At 43.0% G+C, this 24,300-nt stretch overlaps 1 protein-coding gene across 2 annotated transcripts in view; it reads left to right on the top strand.

Annotated features, from left to right (window-relative positions):
• The first annotated feature begins 3,033 nt into the window (after positions 1-3,033).
• HSD17B4 (hydroxysteroid 17-beta dehydrogenase 4) overlaps positions 3,034-24,300 on the top strand; it is a 429,215-nt gene continuing 407,948 nt past the window's right edge. The window contains exon 1 of one of the 2 annotated variants that reach the window (XM_077462215.1): positions 3,034-3,197. In XM_077462215.1, coding sequence (XP_077318341.1) covers positions 3,137-3,197 — 61 coding nt within the window. In that variant the 5' untranslated portion in view covers positions 3,034-3,136. Of the gene's footprint in view, positions 3,198-19,488; positions 19,579-24,300 lie in introns of those variants that run through there. The other variant, XM_077462216.1, reaches the window with a different exon arrangement.

The following is a 24,300-nucleotide window of genomic DNA, read 5'->3' as shown; positions in this document are numbered from 1 at the left end:
CGCGCAGGCCGCTCGTAACCGGGACGACGTCAATAGACGTAGTCCCGGCAATCTAGGTCCGCGCTAATGCCGTCATTCGGCAATAGCGCGGATCCCAAGTGGTTAAAGGTGAAAAAAAATCCAAACCATCATGGCCCTGTGTGAAAAAGTGATTGCCCCCCTTGTTAAAACATACTATAACTGTGGTTGTCCACACCTGAGTTCAATTTCTATAGCCACACCCAGGCCTGATTATTGCCACACCTGTTCACAATCAAGGCATCACTTAAATAGGAGCTGCTTGACACAGTAAGGTCCACCAGAAGATCCTTAAAAGCTACACATCATGCCGAGACCCAACGAAATTCAGGAACAATTGAGAAAGAAAGTAATTGAGATCTATCAGTCTGGAAAGGGTTATAAAGCCATTTCCAAAGCTTTGGGAATCCAGCGAACCACAGTGAGAGCCATTATCCACAAATGGCGAAGACATGGAACAGTGGTGAACCTTCCCAGGAGTGGCCGGCCGCCCAAAATTACCCCAAGAGCGCAGCGACGACTCATCCAAGAGGTCACAAAAGACCCCACAACAACGTCCAAGGAACTGCAGGCCTCACTTGCCTCAGTTAAGGTCAGCGTTCATGCCTCCACCATCAGGAAAAGTCTGGGCAAAAATGGCCTGCATGGCAGAGTTCCAAGGAGAAAACCACTGCTGAGCAAAAAGAACATCAAAGCTCGTCTCAATTTCTCCACAACACATCTTGATGATCCCCAAGACTTTTGGGACAACATTCTGTGGACCGATGAGACAAAAGTGGAACTCTTTGGAAGGTGTGTGTCCAAGTATATCTGGCGTAGAAGGAACACTGCATTTCATAAAAAGAACATTATACCAACAGTAAAATATGGTGGTGGTAGTGTGATGGTCTGGGGCTGTTTTGCTGCTTCAGGACCTGGAAGACTTGCCGTGATAAAAGGAACTATGAATTCTGCTGTCTACCAAGAGATCCTGAAGGAGAATGTCCGACCATCTGTTCGTGTACTCAAGCTGAAACGAACTTGGGTTCTGCAGCAGGACAATGATCCTAAACACACCAGCAAGTCCACCACCGAATGGCTGAAGAAAAACAAAATGAAGACTTTGGAGTGGCCTAGCCAAAGTCCTGACCTGAATCCTATTGAGATGTTGTGGTATGACCTTAAAAAGGCCGTTCATGCTCGAAAACCCTCTAATGTAACTGAATTAGGACAATTCTGCAAAGATGAGTGTGCCAAAATTCCTCCAGGACGCTGTAAAAGCCTCATTGCACGTTATCGCAAACGCTTGGTTGCAGTTGTTGCTGCTAAGGGTGGCCCAACCAGTTATTAGGTTTAGGGGGCAATCACTTTTTCACACAGGGCCATGATGGTTTGGATTTTTTTTCACCTTTAATAATAAACACCTTCATTTACAAATTGCATTTTGTGTTTACTTGTGTTGTCCTTGACTATTGTTTAAATTGGTTTGATGTTCCGAAACACTTAAGTGTGACAAACATGCAAAGGAACAGGAAATGAGGAAGGGGGCAAACACTTTTTCACACCACTGTACGTCCCTACTGTGGGGACAGATACCGTTGTTATGGCAGCAGCTAGCTGCCATAAACCCCGGTATCCCGTGTTCGGTCGGGGGTCCGGTACAAGATAAAAGTGGTCTCTTTGGCGGATTTGCCGCAAGATCACTTTTATCTATGGCAGGAGAGGGCCCCCCTCCTGCTGCAAAACCAGCGCCTCCGCCGCTTACTGGAACCGTCGCCAGCGGCGGAGGCGATCGCATCTGTGCCCTGGGCTGACATGGAGACGAGTGAGGGGAAGATGTCTCCATGACACTGCAGGGGACAGAAGCAACGTCATAACGTCACTTCTGCCCATAGCTTTTAAATGGGCATTTTATTTATTTATTTATTTTTAAATGACAACTTTTTTTTATTGCATTTAAGTGTAAATATGAGATCTGAGGTCTTTTGATCCCAGATCTCATATTTAAGAGGACCTGTCATGCTTTTTTTCTATTACAAGGGATGTTTACATTCCTTGTAATAGGAATAAAAGTGACAGTTTTTTTTTTTTTTAAACAGTGTAAAAATAAAAAGTTAAATAAATAAGAAAAAAAAATTTAAACGCACCCCGTCCCGCCAAGCTTGCGTGCAGAAGCGAACGCATACGTGAGCATCGCCCGCATATGAAAACGGTGTTCAAACCACACATGTGAGGTATTGCCACGATCGATAGAGCGAGAGCAATAATTCTAGCCCTAGACCTCCTCTGCAACTCAAAACCTGCAACCTGTAGAATTTTTTAAATGTCCCCTATGGAGATTTTTAAGGGTAAAAGTTTGTCGCCATTCCACGAGCGGGCGCAGTTTTGAAGCGTGACATGTTGGGTATCAACTTTACTATTGTCTTATTTTTTAATTCAAAAAAGTGTATTTTTTTTTTTTTTAAAGTGTGCTTGTAAGACCACTGCGCAAATACGTTGTGACAGAAAGTATTGCAATGACCGCCATTTTATTCTTTAGAATGTTAGAAAAAAAATGTATAATGTTTGCGGGTTCTACGTAATTTTTTAGCAAAAAAACAAACAAACTGTTTTTAACTTGTAAACAACACATCTCAAAAAGAGGCTCGGTCCTTAAGTGGTTAAGGGGCAAAACGGAACTTCCACTTTTGGGTGGAACTCCGCTTTAATAACATTCAATTACAATATGACTTGTGCAGCAATTCTATATGATATTTTATTAGTTGCTATTTTTTTCCCCATGAACGTGGAGTTACCCTTTAACTGTTTGGAACCCAGCAGATTTTTTCCTGGAGTTGTCAGGCTGACCTGTGATCACACTCTCTCAGGTACCGCCTCCCGCACACAACAAGCTCCTCCTCCGCTCACTGATCGCTACTCACCTGACTTGTAAGCTGATGCTACAGAGCAGGAAAAGGTTAAAGAGCCGCTTCCCAATCACAGGCTGCCTTCCCTCCACCAATCAGTTATCGGCGCTGCAGAGAGGCATCCAACCAGCATTAGAATCGGTGTTTGCGGCTCCGCCCATGTTTAAAAGCGAGGCTTGGACCGCAGTTCTGCAAGTGTCTGTGTGTTGTCCGGGTGTCACCTGCGAGCGAAGATGGGATCCAATGCTCTGAGGTTTGATGGACGGGTGGTGCTGGTCACCGGAGCCGGGGGAGGTGAGACAGAAACGGGGGATGGCGGCATGGCTCTACTCCTATTGTACTTCTGTACACAACTTACATTGTACTTAGGGTCATCACAGCCCAGGGCAGGGAGTGGGGACCCCCATGGCCGGAAATCGGGAATGTGGGGGGTCATGCAGCGCTGCGCTGACAGCAGTATTCACCGGTGATCTTTGCACTGCAAATACAAAGCCATGTGATACCTTACATGTGGATTCTTCCTAATACCCCACAAGAGACCTGTCAGTCCTCTCCTGGAATGAGCCTGGCCTCATTCACACTGGTAGGATCTGCTGTATACTGTGTGTAGGGTATTCCAGATGTGAATACAGCATCACTCTATATAAGGTATGTCACATAAGTGAGTACACCCCTCAGATTTATTATATCTTTTCATGTGACAACACTGAAGAAATGCCACTTTCCTACAATGTAAAGTAGTGAGTGTACAGCTTGTATAACAGTGCAAAATTTCTGTCCCCTCAAAATAGCTCAACACACAGCCATTAATATCTAAACCGCTGGCAACATAAGTGAGTACACCCCTAAGTGAAAATGTCCAAATTGGGCCCAAAGTGTCAATATTGTGTGTGGCTACCACTATTTTCCAGCACTGCCTTCGCAGGTTACCACTGGATTCCTCTTCCACTCCATGACAACATCGCTGAGCTGGTAAATGTTAGAGACCTTGTGCTCCTCTACCTTCCGTTTGAGGATGCCCCACAGGGTTTAGGTCTGGAGACATGCTTAGCCAGTCCATCACCTTTACCCTCAGATTCTTTAGCAAGGCAGTGGTCGTCTGAGGTGTGTTTGGGGTCATTATGTTGGAATTAGTTGCCACCTCATTCCTTTAAACCCAAACACCTTTGAATTACACAGGTTCTAATGCTAATTAAATGCAGATAAAGCACTAAGTGAGTTTAATTACCACCTTAATCAGCCACAGAACCTGTGTAATTAATATGTGTTCAGGTTTAAAGGGATGAGGAGGAATACTGCCTTGTGGCACAGTCTCCAAAGGGAGGGGATCATGCTCTGCTTCAGTAGGTCACAGTACATGTTGGCATTCATGGTTCCCTCAATGAACTGTAGCTCCCCAGTGCTGACCGCACTCATGTAGCCCCAGACCATGATACCATAATGCTTGACTGTAGGCAAGACACACTTCTTTGTACTCCTCACCTGGTTGCCGCCATACACGCTTGACAGCATCTGAATCAAATTACGTTTATCTTGGTCTCATCAGACCACAGGTCATGGTTCCAGTAATCCATGTCCTTAGTCTGCTTGTCTTCAGCAAACTGTTTGCAGGCTTTCTTGTGAATCCTCTTTAGAAGCGTCTTCCTTTCTTGGATGAAAGCCATGCAGACCGATTTGATGCAGTGTGTGGTGTATGGTCTGAGGACTGGCAGGCTGACCCCCCCCCCACCCCCCCCACCCCTTCAGCCTCTGCAGCAATGCTGGCAGCACTCGTATGTCTATTTTCCAAAGACAACCTCTGGATATGACGCTGAGCACATGCACTCAACTTCTTTGGTCGACCCTGGTGAGGCCTGTCCTGGTGAACCGCTGTATGGTCTTGGCCACCATGCTGCAGCTCAGTTTCAGGGTCTTGGTAATCTTATAGCCTAGGCCAGGGCTCGACAAAACCCGGGCGCCAGGTCGCATTGGCGACTAGAATTAGCGACCTGAGGCAGCACAGCTGGGGGTATCCTGTCTCCGTGGACCCCCCCTGGCCTGATCGTGTCGGGCCATGCCGCAGGCGGCCGGTAATTGAGCCCCCGGCTTTGAGGCCTTCTGTGATCCTATGGTTCCTTCTGGAATCTGGTGCCCTCTTGTGGTGGCCGTTGGAATTACAACCAGCAATGCTAATGGAGCTTGCCTGCCAGCCTATATCCTTCCCTTTACTTAGAACCCCTAAACAAAATATATATATATATATATATATATATATATATATATATATATATATATATATAATCTCACACACATCATTTTTTATTTTATTTTTATTCTAACACCCTAGAGAGTAAAATGGTGGTCGTTGCAATACTGTCTGTCACACCGTATTTGCACAGCGGACTTACAAGCGCACTTTTTTTGGGGAAAAATAATTTATTTAATAAAAAAAATAAAGTTAGCCATTTTTTTTTTATATTGTGAAAGATAATGTTACGCCGAGTAGATACCCAACATGTCATGCTTCAAAATTGCGCCCGCTCATGGAATGGCGACAAACTCTTACCCTTTAAAATCTCCATAGGCGACGTTTAAAAAATTCTACAGGTTGCGCGTTTTGCGTTACAGAGGAGGTCTGGGGCTAGAATTATTGCTCTTACTCTACCGATCGCAGCGATACCTCACATGTGTGGTTTGAACACCGCTTTCATATATGCGTTCGCTTCTGCACGCAAGCTTGGCGGGACAGGGCGCATTTAAGAAAAAAAAATGTCTTCTTATTTTAACTTTTATTTTTATTTTTTTCACTGTTCTTTTAAAAAAAAATGTGTGTCACTTTTATTCCTATTACAAGGAATGTAAAAATCCCTTGTAATAGAAAAAAGCATGACAGGTCCTCTTATATATGAGATCTGGGGTCAGAGACACCTCACATCTCATATTTACACTAAAATGCAATTTAAAAAAAATTCGTCATTTGAAAAAAATAAAACAAATAAAATGTCCCTCTAAGAGCTATGGGCAATGACTTGGAGACAGATGGGGGGCTATCTTCATCTTCTCACTCGTCTCCATGTCAGGCCGGGGACAGGTCCAGATCGCCGTCACGGACCTGGCTCCTAGATTCCAAGCAAATTTGTCAACCCCTGGCCTATGCCATCTTTATGTAGAGAAACAATTCTTTTTTTTTTTTTAAGATCCTCAGAGTTCTTTGCCATGAGATGCCATGTTGAACTTCCAGTGACCAGTATGAGAGTGAGAACGATAACACCATTCACACCTGAGACCTTGTAACACTAATGAGTCACATGACATTGGGGAGGGAAAATGTCTAATTGGGCCCAATTTGGACATTTTCACTTAAGGGTGTACTCACTTTTGTTGCCAGCTGTTTAGGCATGAATGGCTGCGTCGTTATTTTGAGGAGACAGCTAATTTACACTGTTAGGCTCGGTTCACACAGGGGGCGACGCGAGGCGACACGACTTGCCGTGCCGCGACTTGACAAGTCGCCCCCGTTCTGTACTACGGAACCGTTCTAAGAGGAGCGACTCGAGTCGCTCCGACTTAGAAAAAAGGTTCCTGTACTACTTTTGGGCGACTTGCATTGACTTCTATACAGAAGTCATTTGCAAGTCGCCGCTGAGGTCGCGGCAGGTCGCGACGCGGCAAGTCGTGTCGCCCCCTGTGTGAACCGAGCCTTATACAAGTTGTACACTCACTACTTTACAATGTAGCAAAGTGTAATTTCTTCAGTGTTGTCACATGAAAGGATCAAATAAAATATTTACAAAAATGAGGGGTGTACTCACTTTTATGAGATACTGTATATTCATAGCCCCTGCTCACACCTGCCTTGTGCTCTTTAATCCTGGGCTGCATTCAGCTTTGTAAAATCAGAGAACATTCTTGCTGTGTAAATTCCATGTGTGCTCCTGTAGGACTGATACACATGGGCACTTTTTTTTGGCATGCAACATGCATTCGTTTAGAAATTTGTGGGACTCGCATGGCTGCAGTTAAACAAGACTGCTGAACTAAATACTGGACCACACAAATTCTATAAAAATATTAGTAGTGCACTATCATTAAAAAGAAAAAAAAATAAAGTGTGTGAATGTAAAAAAACAGGAAACTCCTCGATCTCCTGTAATATCGAATATCCACTGCTGCGTGAAAATACAATTATTTTTTTTTCAATTTTTTTTGATTATTTCAAAAATAAACATAGTATAAAGTAGAGGGTATTTTGATATACACAAGCAACCAATATACACCCTTAAAAGGTTTTTTGCATAATTTGCTATCAACAATAAATCTTCATAAGCAGGTAAAGCCAATTCAACAAAGTAACCTAACATCTTGTCAGTATTATTTGGGCCATATAGACCAACATTTGTCGAATAGTATACATTTCATAGAGTTAATTGCTATGAGGCGTTTGTTTCGTTTTTTTGCACAGCTTTAGTGATATCTGATATGTTTATGGCTGCGGTGGTTTTTCCAGTTGCGCATGATCAGTAAGCGTGTCTCTAATGCCCTGTACACACGGTTGGATTTTCCGACAGAAAATGTTTGGGAGCTTTTTGATGGAAATTCCGATCGTGTGTAGGCTCCAACAGACATTTTACATCGGAATTTCCGTCACACAAAAATTTTGAGATCTGGATCTCAAATTTTCCGACAACAAAATCCTTTGTCGGAATATTTTATTGAGGTGCTTGATGGTAATAGAAACTATATCGGGTATTAGGGGTTGGTATCCTCGTCCTTATTTTGCAATATGAAAAGAAAGGGAAGGCATAGGCACGGAGATCTCCCAGTGTCTTAGCGTGCCATGCCAATATATGAGGACTATCTCGATACCATTATAAAATACATTTTTATTTAATACATAAAAAAGAGAAGAAATACATATACAAATATAGACATTAAAAATAAAGTTACAAAGCCTAAACATACTTCATAACATTCATAGGAGCATACAACCAAAAGGTATAGGCATCTCCAATCCTCTATTGTATAGGAGAAGCCAGTAATCCGAGAATTGGTGCCCAAACTGATAGCAACTAGTTTTGCGACCATCAGTCGCTTCTTCAGGAGATATTGGGGCGTATCTTGTTTAAGTAAATAGTAAATTTCGGTTAGAGGTAGGCACACGTTGTAAATTATAAATTCATTCATTAAATACAAGGAGCATTCTTTAACAGTGACAACAAGGAGACAAGGTTTACCACTCAAATACCCCGAGGTACATACAGCAGGGGTGGCGCCCTGTTGATGGCAGGGCTAACCACCCTGGGGGCGGATGCGGGAGGCCCAAAAAGTAGAACAGAGCGGACTGTAACGAAAATGATGATAATAATAATAATTAGTGATGGGTGGAATAAAAACTGTGTGTCTGTGTAAGCAAACACATTAATTTATTTGTACATAGGCAACCCCAGCTGGAGTACCCAAAGGGTAATAACGATAAGCAAACGCCACCTGCCCCACAGTATAACTACAATTGCCTGGACGGAGTGTCCCTATAGGTAATCCGGGAACAAAGTTCCTAAAATCAAAAGGTGTTTTTCTAAGTATTCAAAATACCTTTTGATTTTGTTTAAGTGGAGGATTGCCAGAGCCGGATCTGGAGCTGTGATTATTCCTGTTAGAGAGGAAATTAACTGGAGTACCTGATTCCATAGGCTTTTTATGTTGGGGTATTGCCAAAACATGTGTAATAGGTTCCCTATTTGTCCACATTCTTTCCAGCATTTTGGCGATGATCCTGGAAAGTAAGGAGCTATTCTATATGGGGTGTAGGGCCAGCTGTTTACCATTTTTGATTAGTAGTTCCCAATGTTTAATACAATGAGGAGAAGCTTTGTGTGTTTCTTTGAAGGTGTGTTGCCATTGTTCTGAGGAGGTGGTACGTGGTACCCAAGTCTGCCTCCCATTTTCTCATAGCTATAGTTTTTGTAAATGTTTGTCACGAGTTATGTTGTAAAAGAAAGATATTCCTTTTGTATCTTGTTTGTCTGTGGAGTAGAATTGCCATACTTTGTACGGAAGGGTTATAGGTGTGTTTGTGATTTGAGGAAATGTGTAATTCTCAGGCATATATTTATATAGTTACATAGAAGGTGAGGTTGAAAAAAGACACAAGTCCATCAAGTCCACCCTGTGTGTGTGATTATGTCAGTATTACATTGTATATCCCTGTATGTTGTGGTCGTTCAGGTGCTTATCTAATTCGTTTCTTGAAACTATCAATGCCCCTCACTGAGACCACCGCCTGTGGAAGTGAATTCCACATCCTTGCTGCTCTTACAGCAAAGAACCCTCTACGCAGTTTAAAGTGGGGTACCCCCTAAAAAAAAAAATTAAAAGTCAGCAGCTACAAATACTGCAGCTGCTGGCTTTTAATAATCGGACACTTACCTGCCCCAGGGTCCAGCGATGCGGGGGAACGAAGCCCCCCCCCTCGCTCCCCGCTCCGCTCGCGGCGCCGTCATGCATACTGTGGGCACCCGGCTGTGGCTTCACAGCCGGGCACCCACTGCGCATGCGCGAGCGGCGCAGGGCGCCGTGATACGCCGTACAGTCACCTGGGACACATGACAGGTCCCAGGTGAATGTGCGGCGCGAGGGGAAGTGATGTCACCAGCCTGGGCAATGAGGAAGGCAGATTACGAGGGACCCCCTAGCAACCGGTATTTAGAGGTGAGTAAAAAATTTTATTTTTGTCAATTATTATTTTTTTTTTTTTTTTATGAATTTTAATTACTTTTAATTTTTTGGTGGCAACACCACTTTAAGGTTAAACCTCTTTTCTTCTAATTTTAAGGAGTGGCCATGAGTCTTGTTAATCTCCCTTCTGTAAAAAGGTTTTATCCCTATTGTGGGGTCACCAGTATGGTATTTGCATATTGAAATCATATCCCCTCTCAAGCGTCTCTTCTCCAGAGAGAATAAGTTCAGTGCTCGCAACCTTTCCTCATAACTAATATCCTCCAGGCCCTTTATTAGCTTTCTTGCTCTTTTTTTTTTTTTTGTACTGGCTCCATTTCCAGTACATCCTTCCTGAGGACTGGTGCCCAGAACTGGACAGCATACTCTAGGTGTGGCCGGACCAGAGTCTTGTAGAGCGGGAGAATTATCGTTTTATTTCTGGAGTTGATCCTTCTTTAATTCATGCCAATATTCTGTTTGCTTTGTTAGCAGGTCCTTTTCCATCCTGGATTACCCCAGAGCCCCCCCCCCCCCCCAGTGTATACAGTTGCAAAAAAAGTATGTGAACCCTTTTCAAATGATATGGATGTCTGCACAAATTGGTCATAAAATGTGATCTGATCTTCATCTAAGTCACAACAATAGACAATAACAGTCTGCTTAAACTAATAACACACACAGAATTACATTTACCATGTTTTTATTGAACACACCATGTAAACATTCACAGTGCAGGTGGAAAAAGTATGTAAACCCCTAGACTTGGATCCAAGAGCTAATTGGAGTGAGGTGTCTGCCAACTGGAGTCCAAACAATGAGATGAGATTGGAGGTGTTTACAGCTGCCCTTCCCTATATGTCAGTCTATGTTTGGATAATTAATATCCCCCATTATGATAATACTTCCCATCCTTGCTGCTAATCCAAATTTTGATAGATCGGTCTCCCCTCCTCCCTCAGGTTAGGGGGCTTATAGCATACTCCCAGTATTTTCCACTTGGCTTCATCCCTTTGGAGCTCTACCCATAAGGATTCCACCTCTTCCCTAGCTCCCTTAGTGATGTCATCTCTCACATTCACTTGTACATTATTCTTGCTATATAGGCATATCCCTCTCTACCCTTGGGATAAAGGGTATACCCTTGACTGTTTGCCAGCCAATTTATGAGAGCTGTTGAACCAGGTCTCAGAAATTCCCACAAAATTTGAATCCTCCTCATACAACAGTATCTCTAGTTCACCCATCTTGTCCGCCAGGCTCCTGGCATTGGTGAACATGCCATGTAGTTTAGACCGGTTGCATATTATCCTCTTATTGGGTGTTCCGAGATTGCAACTAGGACTTGCTACTATACTTTGGGTTTATGTGCTCTGGTCAACCTACCCCTAATGCCCCCAGTATTACCCTCTGGAATATGTCCCATGCTGACTATCTCTACCTCTGAATCCCCCACCCATCACCTAGTTTAAAAACCCCTCTAACTTTTTGGAAAGTTTGTCGTTCGGTAGGTGGTATTGTGTCTTAATTTTGTTCCGCAGATTTGTGTTGTGTTCCCACATAAAGGTCAGATATGTGTGTAATGCCTTGGTCCCTCAGGTCCTTGAACGTCATCATTGGTATCTAGTAGGGTCAAAGGTAAACTGAATTGTATGTCCCGCATATCTGGGTGATTTTGTCCAAAGAGGAATCTCCATGCCTTTAATGAGATCTGCATTGGAGGGGACATTTTGGTCGTGTTCTATGGTGCTGACCTGTCCCCCCAGAAGCAGTATTGCTAGGTCTTTTGTCAGTGATATAACTTTTTCTATGCCCACCCATAGGGGCTTATTGATCTCTTGTAAACAATATTTGATCTGGTCTAAGCATACTGCCCTTAGGCAGTCGTATATGTCCACTAGGCCCGCTCCTCCTGCCTTCCTATGAGATGCAAGATTATTTTGAGAACATCTGGCTTTTTTTTCTTCCCATATGCATCGGCAACTGAGGGTTGCTATGCTTTTGAGGTAATTGTGTGGAATGTGGATCGGTAAGGTGCAGAATACATACAATATTTGCGGTTATATCAACACTTTATATGCTGTTATTTTACCAAGCTGTGATATATAATATTTTTTTGTACATGTCCTTGAAACAAGTTTCCAGCCTGGCTACCAGCGGAACCATATTGACTTTAGCAAGTATGGATGTTTTGTTTGCGAGTATAATTCCTAGGTAGGTGATGCCTCTTTTACTCTCCACGTATTGGGTAATTGTGATTGTAGACTCGTGTGTGGGATGGTACACCTACATCTAATATGAGGGAAAGCAGTGAGGCTTTTGTGTGCTTCTTTAAAGGAAGGGATCAGATTAGTCAGGAGCAGGATTACATCATCTGCAAAGGTTGATGGTGTGCATGCTAGAGCCAAACTGGAAACCCGTAACCAAGGGGTGAGTTCTGATAGCTTCTGCTAGAGGATCTATCATCAGATTAAAAATGGTTGGTTCGGTGACCGGGGACACCCTTGTCTGGTCCTATTTGAAATGTTGAAGGGTGTGGAAAAGAAGCCTGCGGAGTATACCTGCACAGATGGACATGAATACAGGGCCATAATAGCTCTCAATATGGAGCCCTTGAAACCAAACGTGGATAAAGCCTTTTCCAATGGACCCTGTCAAACGCCTTCTCTGCTTCAATAGATAACATCAGAGAAGGTGTTCCAGTTCGTTCAGCATGATGTATCACATTAAAAATTCTTCTAGTTGCATCAGAAGTTTGTCTCCCTTCACAAATCCATCTGGTCGTGTTGAATGATTGAGGGGATAATGTTCATTAGTCTCTTAGCTGGTAGTTTTGTGTTAACTTTGGTATCTGCGTTGAGACGGGATATGGGTCTAAATTTAGCCGGTGTATTGGGTTCTTTAGCTGGTTTCGGTAATATTACTGTGTGTTCTTAGCATCTGTTGGGGTAAGGTTGCAGAATCCGTGGCTTTATTAAAGAACTTTTGACATGTGTGGTGAGAGTATGGTTTTAAAGTATTCGTTGGAGAATCCATCGGGTCCGGGTGATTTCCCGTTTGGTAGAGTGTTTATGGTTGTTTCCATTTCTTGGGGCTTTTAAGTTATCTAGTTGATGTTCAGAGAGGGTTGGGAGTTTTTTTCCCTGTAAAAATGTTTTGTATTTTTTCTGCAGTCGGTTGAGGTGTATTGGGGTCATTGTGCAGGTTATATAATGAACCATAGTAGTCGGCAAATTGGTTTGCAATGTCTTGTGGATTGACAATTTTATGTAGCAAGGTAGGATGTTTTAAGTATGCTGGTCTTGCTTTAGTGGGTGCTGCTTTTAGTCTATTTGCTTAATCTTTCCCTGCTCTGTTGGCCCAATAGTTTAGCCGTAGGCATCTAAGATGTTTATCGTATTGTTGTGATAGGAGTTCTCTAAGTTTTTCCCTGAGGGAGTTCAGTTTGTTAGTTAATGGTATTGATGGTGATTTTTTTTGTTTTGGGGATTCTATAGTGTGTATTTCTGAGATAACTCTGTTAAGCTGCTGAGCCTGTCACTTTTTTTTTTTCCTTTAGCTCCCATTTGGATTAGGATGCCTCTCAAGAAGGCCTTGCGTGCGTTCCATAAAATATATGAATCTTTTACCGAAGCGGCATTGTGGTGTGTTTTTTTTTTTTTTTTTTTTAAGATGCTGAGAGAGTGTTTGAAAATTGTGTTCTTAGTAAGCAGGTATTACAGCGCCAGATGGGGGGTGAAGAGGAAGACTCCCTATTCTATAATGGACATAGATATGGCAGAGTGGTCTGACCATGTAATGTTGTGTATTCTCATTGTTTCCACGTTTTGTAGGAGCCGTTTATCCATCAAATGCATATCTATGCGGGAATAAGAACAATGCCTATTTGAGAAAAAGGTGTAGTCTTTCATTTGCATGAAGGCATCTCCAAGTGTCGAACAGTTCCTCATTATGGAGCAGTGTCTGAAGGGACACGGTACCTTTTAGCTTTACCTGAATTAGTATCCAGTGACGGGTCAGATGTCACATTAAAATCTCTGCAAATCAAGAGATTACTGTATTTCATGGACTTTTCTTTGTTGAGAACCTTCTTGATAAATCGGAGTTAGTGTGAGTTTATGGCATACAACGTGACTAGTGTATTATATGGTTTGGCATTGATGTCTCCAGTGGTAATTATGTAACTGCTTCCTTCATCAAGAAATATTTCTTTGGGTTGGAAGGAAAGAATTTTTAATGGCCAGTAGGACACCACCCTTTTTGCGGTTTGGTTTACATTCCAAAAATATACATGGATAGTCTTTATGCAAACATTGTGGAGTGTTATTTAGTAGGAAATGTGTTTCCTGTACGCAGAGAATGTCCGCATTTTTGTTTACAGGCTTCTTTCCAGAGGGAGAATCATTTTTGCTGGGTGATTTAAACCCCAGGCGTTAATCGATATTTGATCGTCACTGTAGGGGAGGTGTGATGGTTTGTATGGTGTTGTGGTGTAGGTACTTTCAACTATTAGGTATTTTCGAAAGCAGGACTTTCTCCTGAATGTTGCCTTTCCACGTGAGGCTTTTCTTCAGTGAGGGTGTAGAGGTTGCTTTGGATGTATCTGCATATATCAAATAAACAATAGAGGAACAAGAAAAAACAAAAAAAGTCAACTGGCTTAGCATAAGAAATGGATCCATGAACTGATCCATGTGCAGACATAGCTGCTACAGGTGGTAAAGGGGTAGAGAGGAGAATCAAACTGTGATGTTGTCCACTGTGATATTCATATATGGTTGTGGTTCATATTTGAGCTTCCACCGGCATTTTCCTTGGTAGCTTGTTTGTAAGATACTACCTGCCATTAATTTTGCATGGGTTGCGGGCCTGTGGGAGGTGAGTGTTGGATGGTCTGGTCAGGGAGTATATCCCATTTCCGTAGTGCTGTGAGCCCTTCTAGATTTGACACTGAGATGGTGACCCCATTGTGGGTGATGGAGAAAGTTGCTGGGTACTTCCATTTATGGAGGATTTTATTATTCCTCAGTGCTTTGGTGATTGTCAGCAGATTGCAGCAGCTTTGTAAAGTGTGTCTGGAAAGGTCAGGGAGCAGTCTGATGTTGTCGTATTGCTGAGGAATGTTTTCTGGTTTACGTGAGGCTTGCAGTATTTGTTTTATGTGGTAGTAATGTACCCTCATCAGTACATCTCTAGGTGTCATTGGGGAGAAAGGATGGCTTGGGGACCCTGTGGTTCCTATCCACGAGGAGATCCTGTGCTGTTGCCTCTGGCACGAATGTGGAAAACGGGTCTGGGCATATTGCAGGAGCTGGTTAAGGGGAACAGATTCTGGTATGCCCTGCAACTTGAGGTTCCTCCTCCTGGATCGATCTTGGAAGTCAGCCATTTTGTCTTTTATCAATGCTATATCTTCTCCCTGTGGTGTGTGAGCCTCCACCTTCATATTGTATGAGGAGGTATATTCTTCAATTTTTTTGTCTCAACTTAATTCACGTTGTGGCCTAGGACTGGGACTTCCCTCTGGCATTCATTTATCCCCCTGAACATGTCTGCCTGTAGAGAGGATAGCAGGAACAGCAACAGGTCTTTGAACATTGTGTCTGACACTGGCCTGTCTGCTATGGGAAAGTCTGTGATAGGATCCCCCTCCCTGTGTATTCTTCTGGTGACAAGTTGGGGCCCGCTTACCTCCATGCCTGGATCAGCCTGCTGCCTGATTGGTGAGTCCCTCCACGGCTTTGATTTGGCTGGGCTCCTTGTGGAGGGGCTGGATGTTCCAGATGAGGACTCACTAGGTGGTATAGCTGAGCGGGGGGTGGTGGATGACATCCCGTGGTTACTGTGTTGTGCTCTGGCCATTAATCCTGAGCCCTGCCTTTTTGTTGTTGCCCATGCGAGGCTGAGGCGAAATCCCTCTATTCATTTCTACGGCTGTTCTTATGATGTCTGGGCACCCTCGTTCTGATCAGTAGGGTAATGCCGATGAGATGGTGGTGTGTGAGGCCGTGGGTGTGACCGGCGGGCTCTGATGGCTGTGGATCATCTCCGGTGGGCGAGCGGAGATCCTGGGTTAAGCACCCATCTTGGAGCCCGGTCGCTACGCCCCCAAAAATACTAATTTTAAAGTGCAAATGTGCAAAAATTCATATGATAAACATTTCACATAAAGTGCAAAAATCCACAAAATTAATAACTGTAAAAAATTATCAATTCATACATGATGAAATTCAGGTGCAAGAAAAGTGCTCTTGTGCTGAAAACAATTTTAAATAAAGTGCACTTTTTATTTATTTATTTTTACCCCATTATGACAGGTGACACAAAAAAGCATGCTGCTGCCACTAAACTTCTTAGGCCTGGTTCACACGTGTGTGTGTGTGTGTGTGTGTGTGTGTGTGTGTGTCCTTTTTTTTTTTTTTTTTTTGTGGTTTTTGCAGAAAAGCACTACAGTTCTATTAACATGGTTTCCTTTGGGATACGATCACATCTATGCTTTTTTTTTTTTTCCCCCAGCAGTTGCGTATATGGAAAGGGGAAGGACTTGTCTTCAATGCAAAACTGCTTTTTTTTTTTTTTTTTTTGGTTCAATAGACGTCAATGGAGAAGCTGCAGGATAAAATGTAGTGCGTTTTTTTTTATTTTTATTTATTTATTTTTTTCTTGCAGCAATTTGCAGTTTTTAATCTGCCCAACAACAAATTGTTAAACGTTAAACAATTAAAACTTGAAGTGGTGTATTTTTTTCTTCTCATCACTCATTCGTGGAGCGCTCAGGTTTTACTTGTCCCATTGATAGCATCTCCCTTCTCAGGTGTGGATCTATAAGGACTATTGTACTAAGGTGATAAGTCATAGTCCACGGCCTTCTCTAGGTAAAGCCAAGCTCCTGCCATATCCTTTCCAGTTCTTCTTCTTTTTTTTTTTTTTCAATTCTTTTCAATGGAGTTCCAGGGGATTCTGACCACATGGAACACTTTCCATAACCCTGAACTCAAGATCCTTGCCCTAGACTTGCTACTTAATCTTCACAATGCTGTTCTTTGTCAAAGTTTGGGGCCTTCCAGGAGCAAGTGCTGTATGCTACGAGTGTTCTTATTGGCCAATTAGGACAAGAAGTTTGCAGTTGGTTACACTTGGGGTTCATTCTCACTTACAGTATGTGTTGTGGTAATGTGTGTGTTACTATAACACATCATGTTCATTTTGGTGCATTGCAGTGCTATTCATTTTTAAAGAGCATTACCGCACCATTAAAGTGGTAGTAATGGTGTTTTCTGATTTATACCTACGGGTAAGACTTACCCATAGGTACAGTAAATACTTCCTAAACGTTTACCGTTTAGGACATAGTTACTTAACCATGTGTACTACGCTCTCATTGGAAGGCGAGCCAATCAGAGGGCCACGGCCCCGAACCCAGAAGGAAGTCTGGGTGAAGATGGAAGCCCTGTCGACGCTGACAGCACGTCACTGGAGGGCTTCGTTTTCACGCAAGTCTTTCATGATGTGCCAGTATGAGATGCATACTAGCACATTATAACATTAACTTACAGGTAGATTTTTTATTAATTTTTTGTTCTTTTGGTTTACTATCACTTTAAGAGGCCAGAGATACTGTATGTGTTTGGATCTTTAGCTGTAAAGCGGCACTAAACGGGATCCTTATTACTGGAGATCCTTTTAAGAGCAGTTTTTTTTTTTTTTTCTCTGTACCAGTTAAGTGTCACATTGAAAGTTTGTGTTCTCCGTTAGTAACATCTTACTCGCATATAGCACCCCCTGTGTCCCACCCCCCTATTTCCCCCATTTTTGACAGCGGGTCAAGAATCCTCTCCCCACACCCACTGTCACCATTTGAACACAGCGTGGCTGTGTTTGCAGAACTACTGCAGCAGATGGCTTGTAGTTCTCAGTGAACTGCTAGGGCGCTGGTGAATGCCCTCCTAGTTCATGGATTCTTCCTGCTCTCCAGTAACTGCCCAACAGGAGTTGGACAGCTGTACTGAGAGTCTGCAGGAGCCTGACACTGCACCTGCAAACTTCTGATAGTGGGTGCAATGCTCTGCTTTTTTTACCTGCAAACTGAAATGTGCACTTATCTTTTTACAAAAGTGAATTTAGCCTTTAAAGTGGCTGTAAACCCTTGCAACACACTTTGACCTACAGGTAAGCCTAGATTAAGGCTTACCTGTAGGTCCAAGAAATATCTCCTAAACCTACATGGTAGACAGCGGCACGCAGGCGCACTGAGCGCGCCGCGGTCAACGGCGATATGCTGGGAGTGGCGGCTCCCGTGCGCATGCGCGGGAGTGACGTCGCGGCTTCGCCGAATGACAGCGGCGGAGCAGCGAGACCCACCGAGAAGATGGATGCGGTGGACTACAGGGGACAGTGGTGACATCGCTGGCTCCTGTGTCAGGTAAGTGACACATAATGGACTACTATGCGATGCATAGTAGTACATTATGCTTTACCTTTGCAGGGAATGAAAGAGGAAGTAAACTCATCAGGGTTTACTTCCTCTTTAAAGCTTAAAGCCAGGAATAATCCTATATATAAAATTTTACATTGGATACACTTGGTTACCAGTAATCATGAGTATGTCTTATCCAGAGGGCTACAGGGGAGTCTTAAAATCACTCTACTAGTCTGTACCACATATAGGAAGTGCTTTCCTGAGGCCATTCAGAAAACCTTATTTTCAGTGCATACAAGGCGAGTTTTTTTTTTTTTTTTTTTCTTTTTTTTTTTAAGTTCGAGAGGGGGAACTGATGTCATAATCTACCCTTGTCCAATCGGAGAAGTCCTAGTATTCATTCAAAAGAATACAGCACATATTTTTAAATGGGGGAGGTTCTGGGTAAGTGATTCCCTATCTTCGGTGTATCACATGGAAAGCACTTTTTATATGGCACAAGACTACTTTGGTGACGTTGAGACTCCCCTGCAGCCATCTGGATATGACCTATGATCACAGGTAATCATTCTGGCCCATTGTAGGTTTTTACAAAGATGTCCTCAGTACTGTGAGTGCTTCTGGGGGGGGGGGGGGGGGGGCTTCATCATGGCACCCTTTATTTACAATGTATTGATGCAGAGAGTAACGCTGATGTCCTCAATGGGTCAGTGCTTTTTTCTCCTGACGACCACTGTCAATATTAGTGACCTATGGAGTTGGCGAGAGAAACCATTGAATGCAGTAGGAGGACCAGGTGGTTGGCACTTCGGAAGTATCTGATTTCAGAGAAGATTTGAGTAGAGAATTTCACTTTAGTAAAGCAGCGTTTGGTGGAATGAGCAGCAGAAGTAGTAAGCATTTACTTTGCATGTAAATTTGTTTAAAAAACAGAGTCGCTTCTAAGTTCACCTTTGTATAAAAAAATAAAAATGCACGTATATTTTTTGCAGGTAAAAAAAAACATGCATTTATTTTTATACACAGTGGATCACGAGTGCAATGTCAGGCTCCTGCAGACAATTCCCACAGCTCTCTGCTCATACCTCCATATGGGCTGCCAGCTACTAAGCTGCAGAATGTGTCAATGGACTGTGTGGGTTCTGATCTGCACGCTTGTAGTCAATTGAGAACTACAAGTCCGTCTGCTGTGATGGAAAATAGGACTTGTAGTTTCTTCATTCACAGATTCCTATGAATGAAGCAGCTGTGCTGTTTTTAAATGACATTGACTGCAGGGGAGAGGAACCCCTGCCCTCTGTCATTGGGGGAAGTTAGTGCTTTGCAGTATGTTACCTTTAAATAAAGGTGCAACTTGTTGCTAAATGTGAACCTATCCACATTTCAATCTCGCTTCTAATTTCAGAGTAAAATGTAAACTACAATTCCTAGTTAGCATTTATTTCTTTGGAGCACTGGTGCAGAAAGAGCAAAGGGTGTTTCTCCAAGATTTCCACTTTCTTTGGTCTGCATCGAATATCGCACTGTAAACCATGATTTTACGGATGGGAAGGCTTCCAGCAGGTTTTCCAATATTTTTGTATTCATGTGTGATGAGGATTGTTTTGGGTTGTGCATATGTGTTTGCAAAGGTATAGTGCGTCTTGGTTATCATTTAGCAGGTATCGGAGTGCCTCAGGTAACTTGACTGTTCTGTTATTGGCAAATGGTATAAGATCATAGTACTGGTTATACACATGGAATTGAAATTGCAGTTTTGTTATTTTGATCCACTGTCTTTAATACTTTAGGTCAGAGATATGCAATTAGCGGACCTCCGGCTGTTGCAAAACTACAAGTCCCATCATGCTCTGCCTCTGGGTGTCATGCTTGTGGCATGAGTCTGAGTCTTGATATGCCTCATGGGACTTGTAGTTCTGCAACAGCTGGAGGTCCGCTAATTGCATATCCCTGCTTTAGGTTGTGCACTTAGAACTAGTATACAGATATGGGCTTCTATTCTGTGTACTTGTCCTGGGTCTGAAATGAAATGGCAACAGTCAGCAAGGCTTGTGGATATTTAGCAGTTTACCAGTTAAGTCTTGCTGAAAATGGACAGATACAGGGACTTGAAAAAGTATTCATACCCCTTGAAATTTTCCACATTTTGTCATATTACAACCAAAAATGGAAATGTATTTTATTGGGATTGTATGTGATCGACCAACACAAAGTGGCACATAATTGTGAAGTGCAAGGAAATTGATACATGGTTTTTAAATTATTATTATTTATGTATTTATTTTTTACAAATATGTGAAAAGTGTGGTGTGCATTTGTATTCAGCCCCCCATGAATCAATAGTTTGTAGAACCTCCTTTCGCTGTAATTCCAGCTGGAAGTCTCATTGCGAATGTCTCTACCAGCTTTGCACATCTAGAGAGTGACCTTTTTGCCCATTCTTCTTTGCAATGTCTGTCAACATTTATTTTCAAGTCTTGCCACAGATTCTCAATTAGACATTGACTGGGCCATTCTAACACATGAATATGCTTTGATCGAAACCATTCCATTGTAGCTCTGGCTGTATGTTTAGGGTAGTTTGTCCTGCTGGAAGGTGACCCTCCACCCTCAGTCTCCCAGTCTTTTGCAGACTCTAATGTCACACAAAGTTGTTGGAAAAGCCGATCGTTCACAACAAGGCGGCGTAAACCACGCACGACGGGACTATAAAGAGGCCAGTAGCCGATAGCTTTTGTCACGCAAGCTCAAAGTCCGACCGTGTGTACAGGGCATAACGGGTTTTCTTCTAAGATTGCCCAATATTTGGCTCCATCCATCTAACCATCAACTCTGACCAGCTTCCCTGTCCCTTCTGAATAAAAGCATCTCCACAACATGATGCTGCCACCACCATGTTTCACCGTGGGGGTGGTATGTTCAGGGTGAATGTCAGTGTTAGTTTTCTGCCGCATATAGCATTTTTCTTTTAGGCCAAAAAGTTCAATTTTGGTCTCCTCTGACCAGAGCACCACCTTCCACATGTTTGCGGTGTCCCCCACATGGCTTCTCCCACGGGACTTCTTATGCCTTTCTTTCAACAATGGCTTTCTTTTTGCCCCTCTTCCATAAAGGCCAGATTTGTGGAGTGTACAACTAATAGTTGTTCTGTGGTCAAATTCTTTCACCTGAGGTGTGGATCTCTGCAGCTCCTCCAGAGTTACCATGGGCCTCTTGGCTGCTTCTCTGGTTAATGCTGTCCTGGCCTGGCTTGTCCGTTTAGGTGGACGGCTATGTTTTGGTAGGTTTTCAGGATGATGGATTGAACAGTACACAGTGAGATTTTTTTTTTTTTTATAACCTAATCCTAATTTAAACTTCTACACAACTTTATCCCTGCCCTGTCAGGTGTGTTTCTTGGCCTTCATGATGCTGTTTGTTTACTAAGGTTCTCTAACAAACCTCTGAGAACTTCACAGAACAGCTGTATTTATACTGAGATTAAATTACGCACAGGTGGACTCTATGTACTAATCAGGTGACTTCTGAAGGCTGGTTCCATTCAATTTTGGTTAGGGTTATCAGAGTAAAGGCTGGTTTGTGTTGGTCTATCACAAAAAATCCCAATAAAATACATTTGTTTTTGGTTGTAACATGACAAAATGTGGAAAGTTTCAAATTGTATGAATACTTTTTCAAGGCACTTTAGATCCCTAAGAATGACCAGTAAGCTTCTTGCTAGTTATTGAACCAATTATCCAGGTCCGCTTTGATCTTTCCTCTGCTCATATAAAGATAGCTGAGAAGCTTGAACTATCTGAAACACTTGTAACCCCCCCTTCCTTCCAGGGCATCAGAAATTGGCCCGTGAATGTGACCTCAAGTAATGATCAAAGTCCAAACCAATGATTGCTTTTATTGGTCTGTCAGAATTAAAGTGCAGTGCTATACAGTACATCTGGAAGGTATTCACGGCGCTTCACTTTTTCCACATTTTGTTATGTTACAGCCTTATTCCAAAATGGGATAAATTGGTTATTTTCCTCAAATTCTAAAAATAATACCCCATAATGACAGTGTGAAAGAAGTTTGTTTGAAATCTTTGCACATTTATTAAAAATTAAATGTATGTAAAAAAAATCCCATGTATATAAGTATTTGCAGCCTTTGCCACTCAAAATTTAGCTCGGGTGCTTCCTGTTTCCACTGATCATCCTTGATGTTTCTACAAGTTGATTGGACATGATTTAGAAAGGCACTGTCTATATAAGGACCCACAGTTGACGGTGAAGAGCACAAACCAAGCCATGAAGCCCAAGGAATTGTCTGTAGACCTCCGAGACAGGATTGTACTGAGGCACAGATCTGTTGAAGGGTACAGAAAAATATCTGCAACATTGAAGGTCCCAATGAGCACAGTGGCCTCCATCATCCTTAAATGGAAGAAGTTTGGAACCACCAGGACTCTTCCTAGAGCGGGCCACCTGGGAAAACTGAGATTTGGGGGAGAAGGGCCTTAGGGAGATGACCAATAACCCAATGGTCACTCTGACAGAACTCCAGCATTTCTCTGTGGAGAGAGGAGAACCTTCCAGAAGAACCACCATCTCTGCAGCTCTCCACCAATCAAGCCTGTATGTTAGAGTGGCAAGACGGAAGCCACTTCTCAGTAAAAGGCACATGACAGCCTGCCTGGAGTTTGCCAAATCTGCCAAACTAGACCATGAAAAACAAAATTCTCTGGTCTGATGAAACAAAGATTGAACTCTTTGGCCTTAATGGCAAGTGTCATGTCTGGAGGAAACTAGGCACCTCTTCTCACCTGGCCAATACCATCCCTACAATGGAGCATGGTGGTGGCAGCATCATGCTGTGGGGATGTTTTTCAGCGGCAGGAACTGGGAGAATAGTCTGAGGGAAAGATGAATGCAGCAATGTACATGAGACCTTCTTGATGAAAGCCTGCTCCAGAGCGTGTTGGACTTCAGGCTGGGGCGAGGGTTCATGTTCCAACGACCCTAAGCACAAAGCCAATATAACAAAGGAGTGGCTACAGGACAGCTGCAAAGAATGGAAGAAACTGCCCAAAATAGGTGTGCCAAGCTTGTAGCATCATACTCGGACTTGAGAATGTAAGGGCCGGTTCACACTGCGGCGCGAGGCGAGGCGACACGGCTCGCCTCGCCTCACTCCCGCAAGTCGTCCCCATTGAGTACAATGGAACCGTTCTGAGAGGAGCGACTCGAGTCGCTCCGACTCAGAAAAAAGGTTCCTGTACTACTTCGGGGCGACTTCGGGGGCGACTTGCATTGACTTCTATACAGAAGTCCTCTGCAAGTCGCCGCTGACCCCCCCTGCAAGTCGCGGCGAGGAAGTCGGAGACGCCTCGCCGCGGCTCGCAGTGTGAACCGGCCCTAATTGTATTGAGCAAAGGCTGTGAATACTTATGCATATGTGACATTTTATATTTGACACTTTTTTTTTTTTTTTTTTTTTTTTTTATAATTTACAAAGATTTCATTCCAAATTCTTTCATGTTGTCATTACGGGGTATTGTTTGTAGAATTTTGAGGAAAATTAATGAATTTAAAGTGGTTGTAAACACTTTACAACTGCTTTAAACTACAGGCAAGCCTATATTTAGGCTTGCCTGTAGCTGCACTGGATATCTCCTAAACCTGCACGGTTTAGGAGATATCCCTGTATTTGCATATGTCGGCGTCATGCAGCACATGCGCACTTAAGCCAACTGAAGCAATGGCCTTTATTTTTTTGTGCAGGAGTGTTTACTTCCTCTTTAATCCATTTTGGAATAAGGCTGTAACATAAAATGTGAAATAAGTGAATCGATGCGAATACTTTGCGGATGCACTGGATTTTAGGTGTGGCTCTTTTAAATATGTGCTGTCCAGCATCTAAGCAGTTTTGAGAGCTTCCAAATGTTTTTATAGGTCAGATTCAAACATACCTACTCTCCTGATTATTGGGCAGTGGCAGCATGAGTTTAAGGAACTGTCACATAGCATCACACACACAGGCCTCACCTTGGGTAGGAGGCAAACACATGGAAGGAGCAGTGCGATGTGTGCTTCCAAAGCAGTTTCTACCCAGTTTGCCTGCTATACAGCACTATGCTATTGCTGCTCCCATACCCCAGTACTGTTTAGCATCAGCGTTCAGACCATTATAAACCAAAGACCTGGTTGAAACAGTGTGACTTTTGAGCAAGCACCACGCAGCTTAATGTTACCTATATTTCCAGGAATAAGTGCTCTCCAATTTAGCTTAACCACTTTAGCCCCGAAA

The sequence above is a fragment of the Lithobates pipiens genome, unplaced genomic scaffold (genome assembly GCF_037356315.1).
Source record: "Lithobates pipiens isolate NorthernLeopardFrog02 unplaced genomic scaffold, aLitPip1_a1.2 Scaffold_3, whole genome shotgun sequence".
Taxonomy (NCBI): Eukaryota; Metazoa; Chordata; class Amphibia; order Anura; family Ranidae; genus Lithobates; species Lithobates pipiens.
Note: the sequence above shows the minus strand (reverse complement) of the source record. Positions and strands in the feature narration are given on the sequence as shown.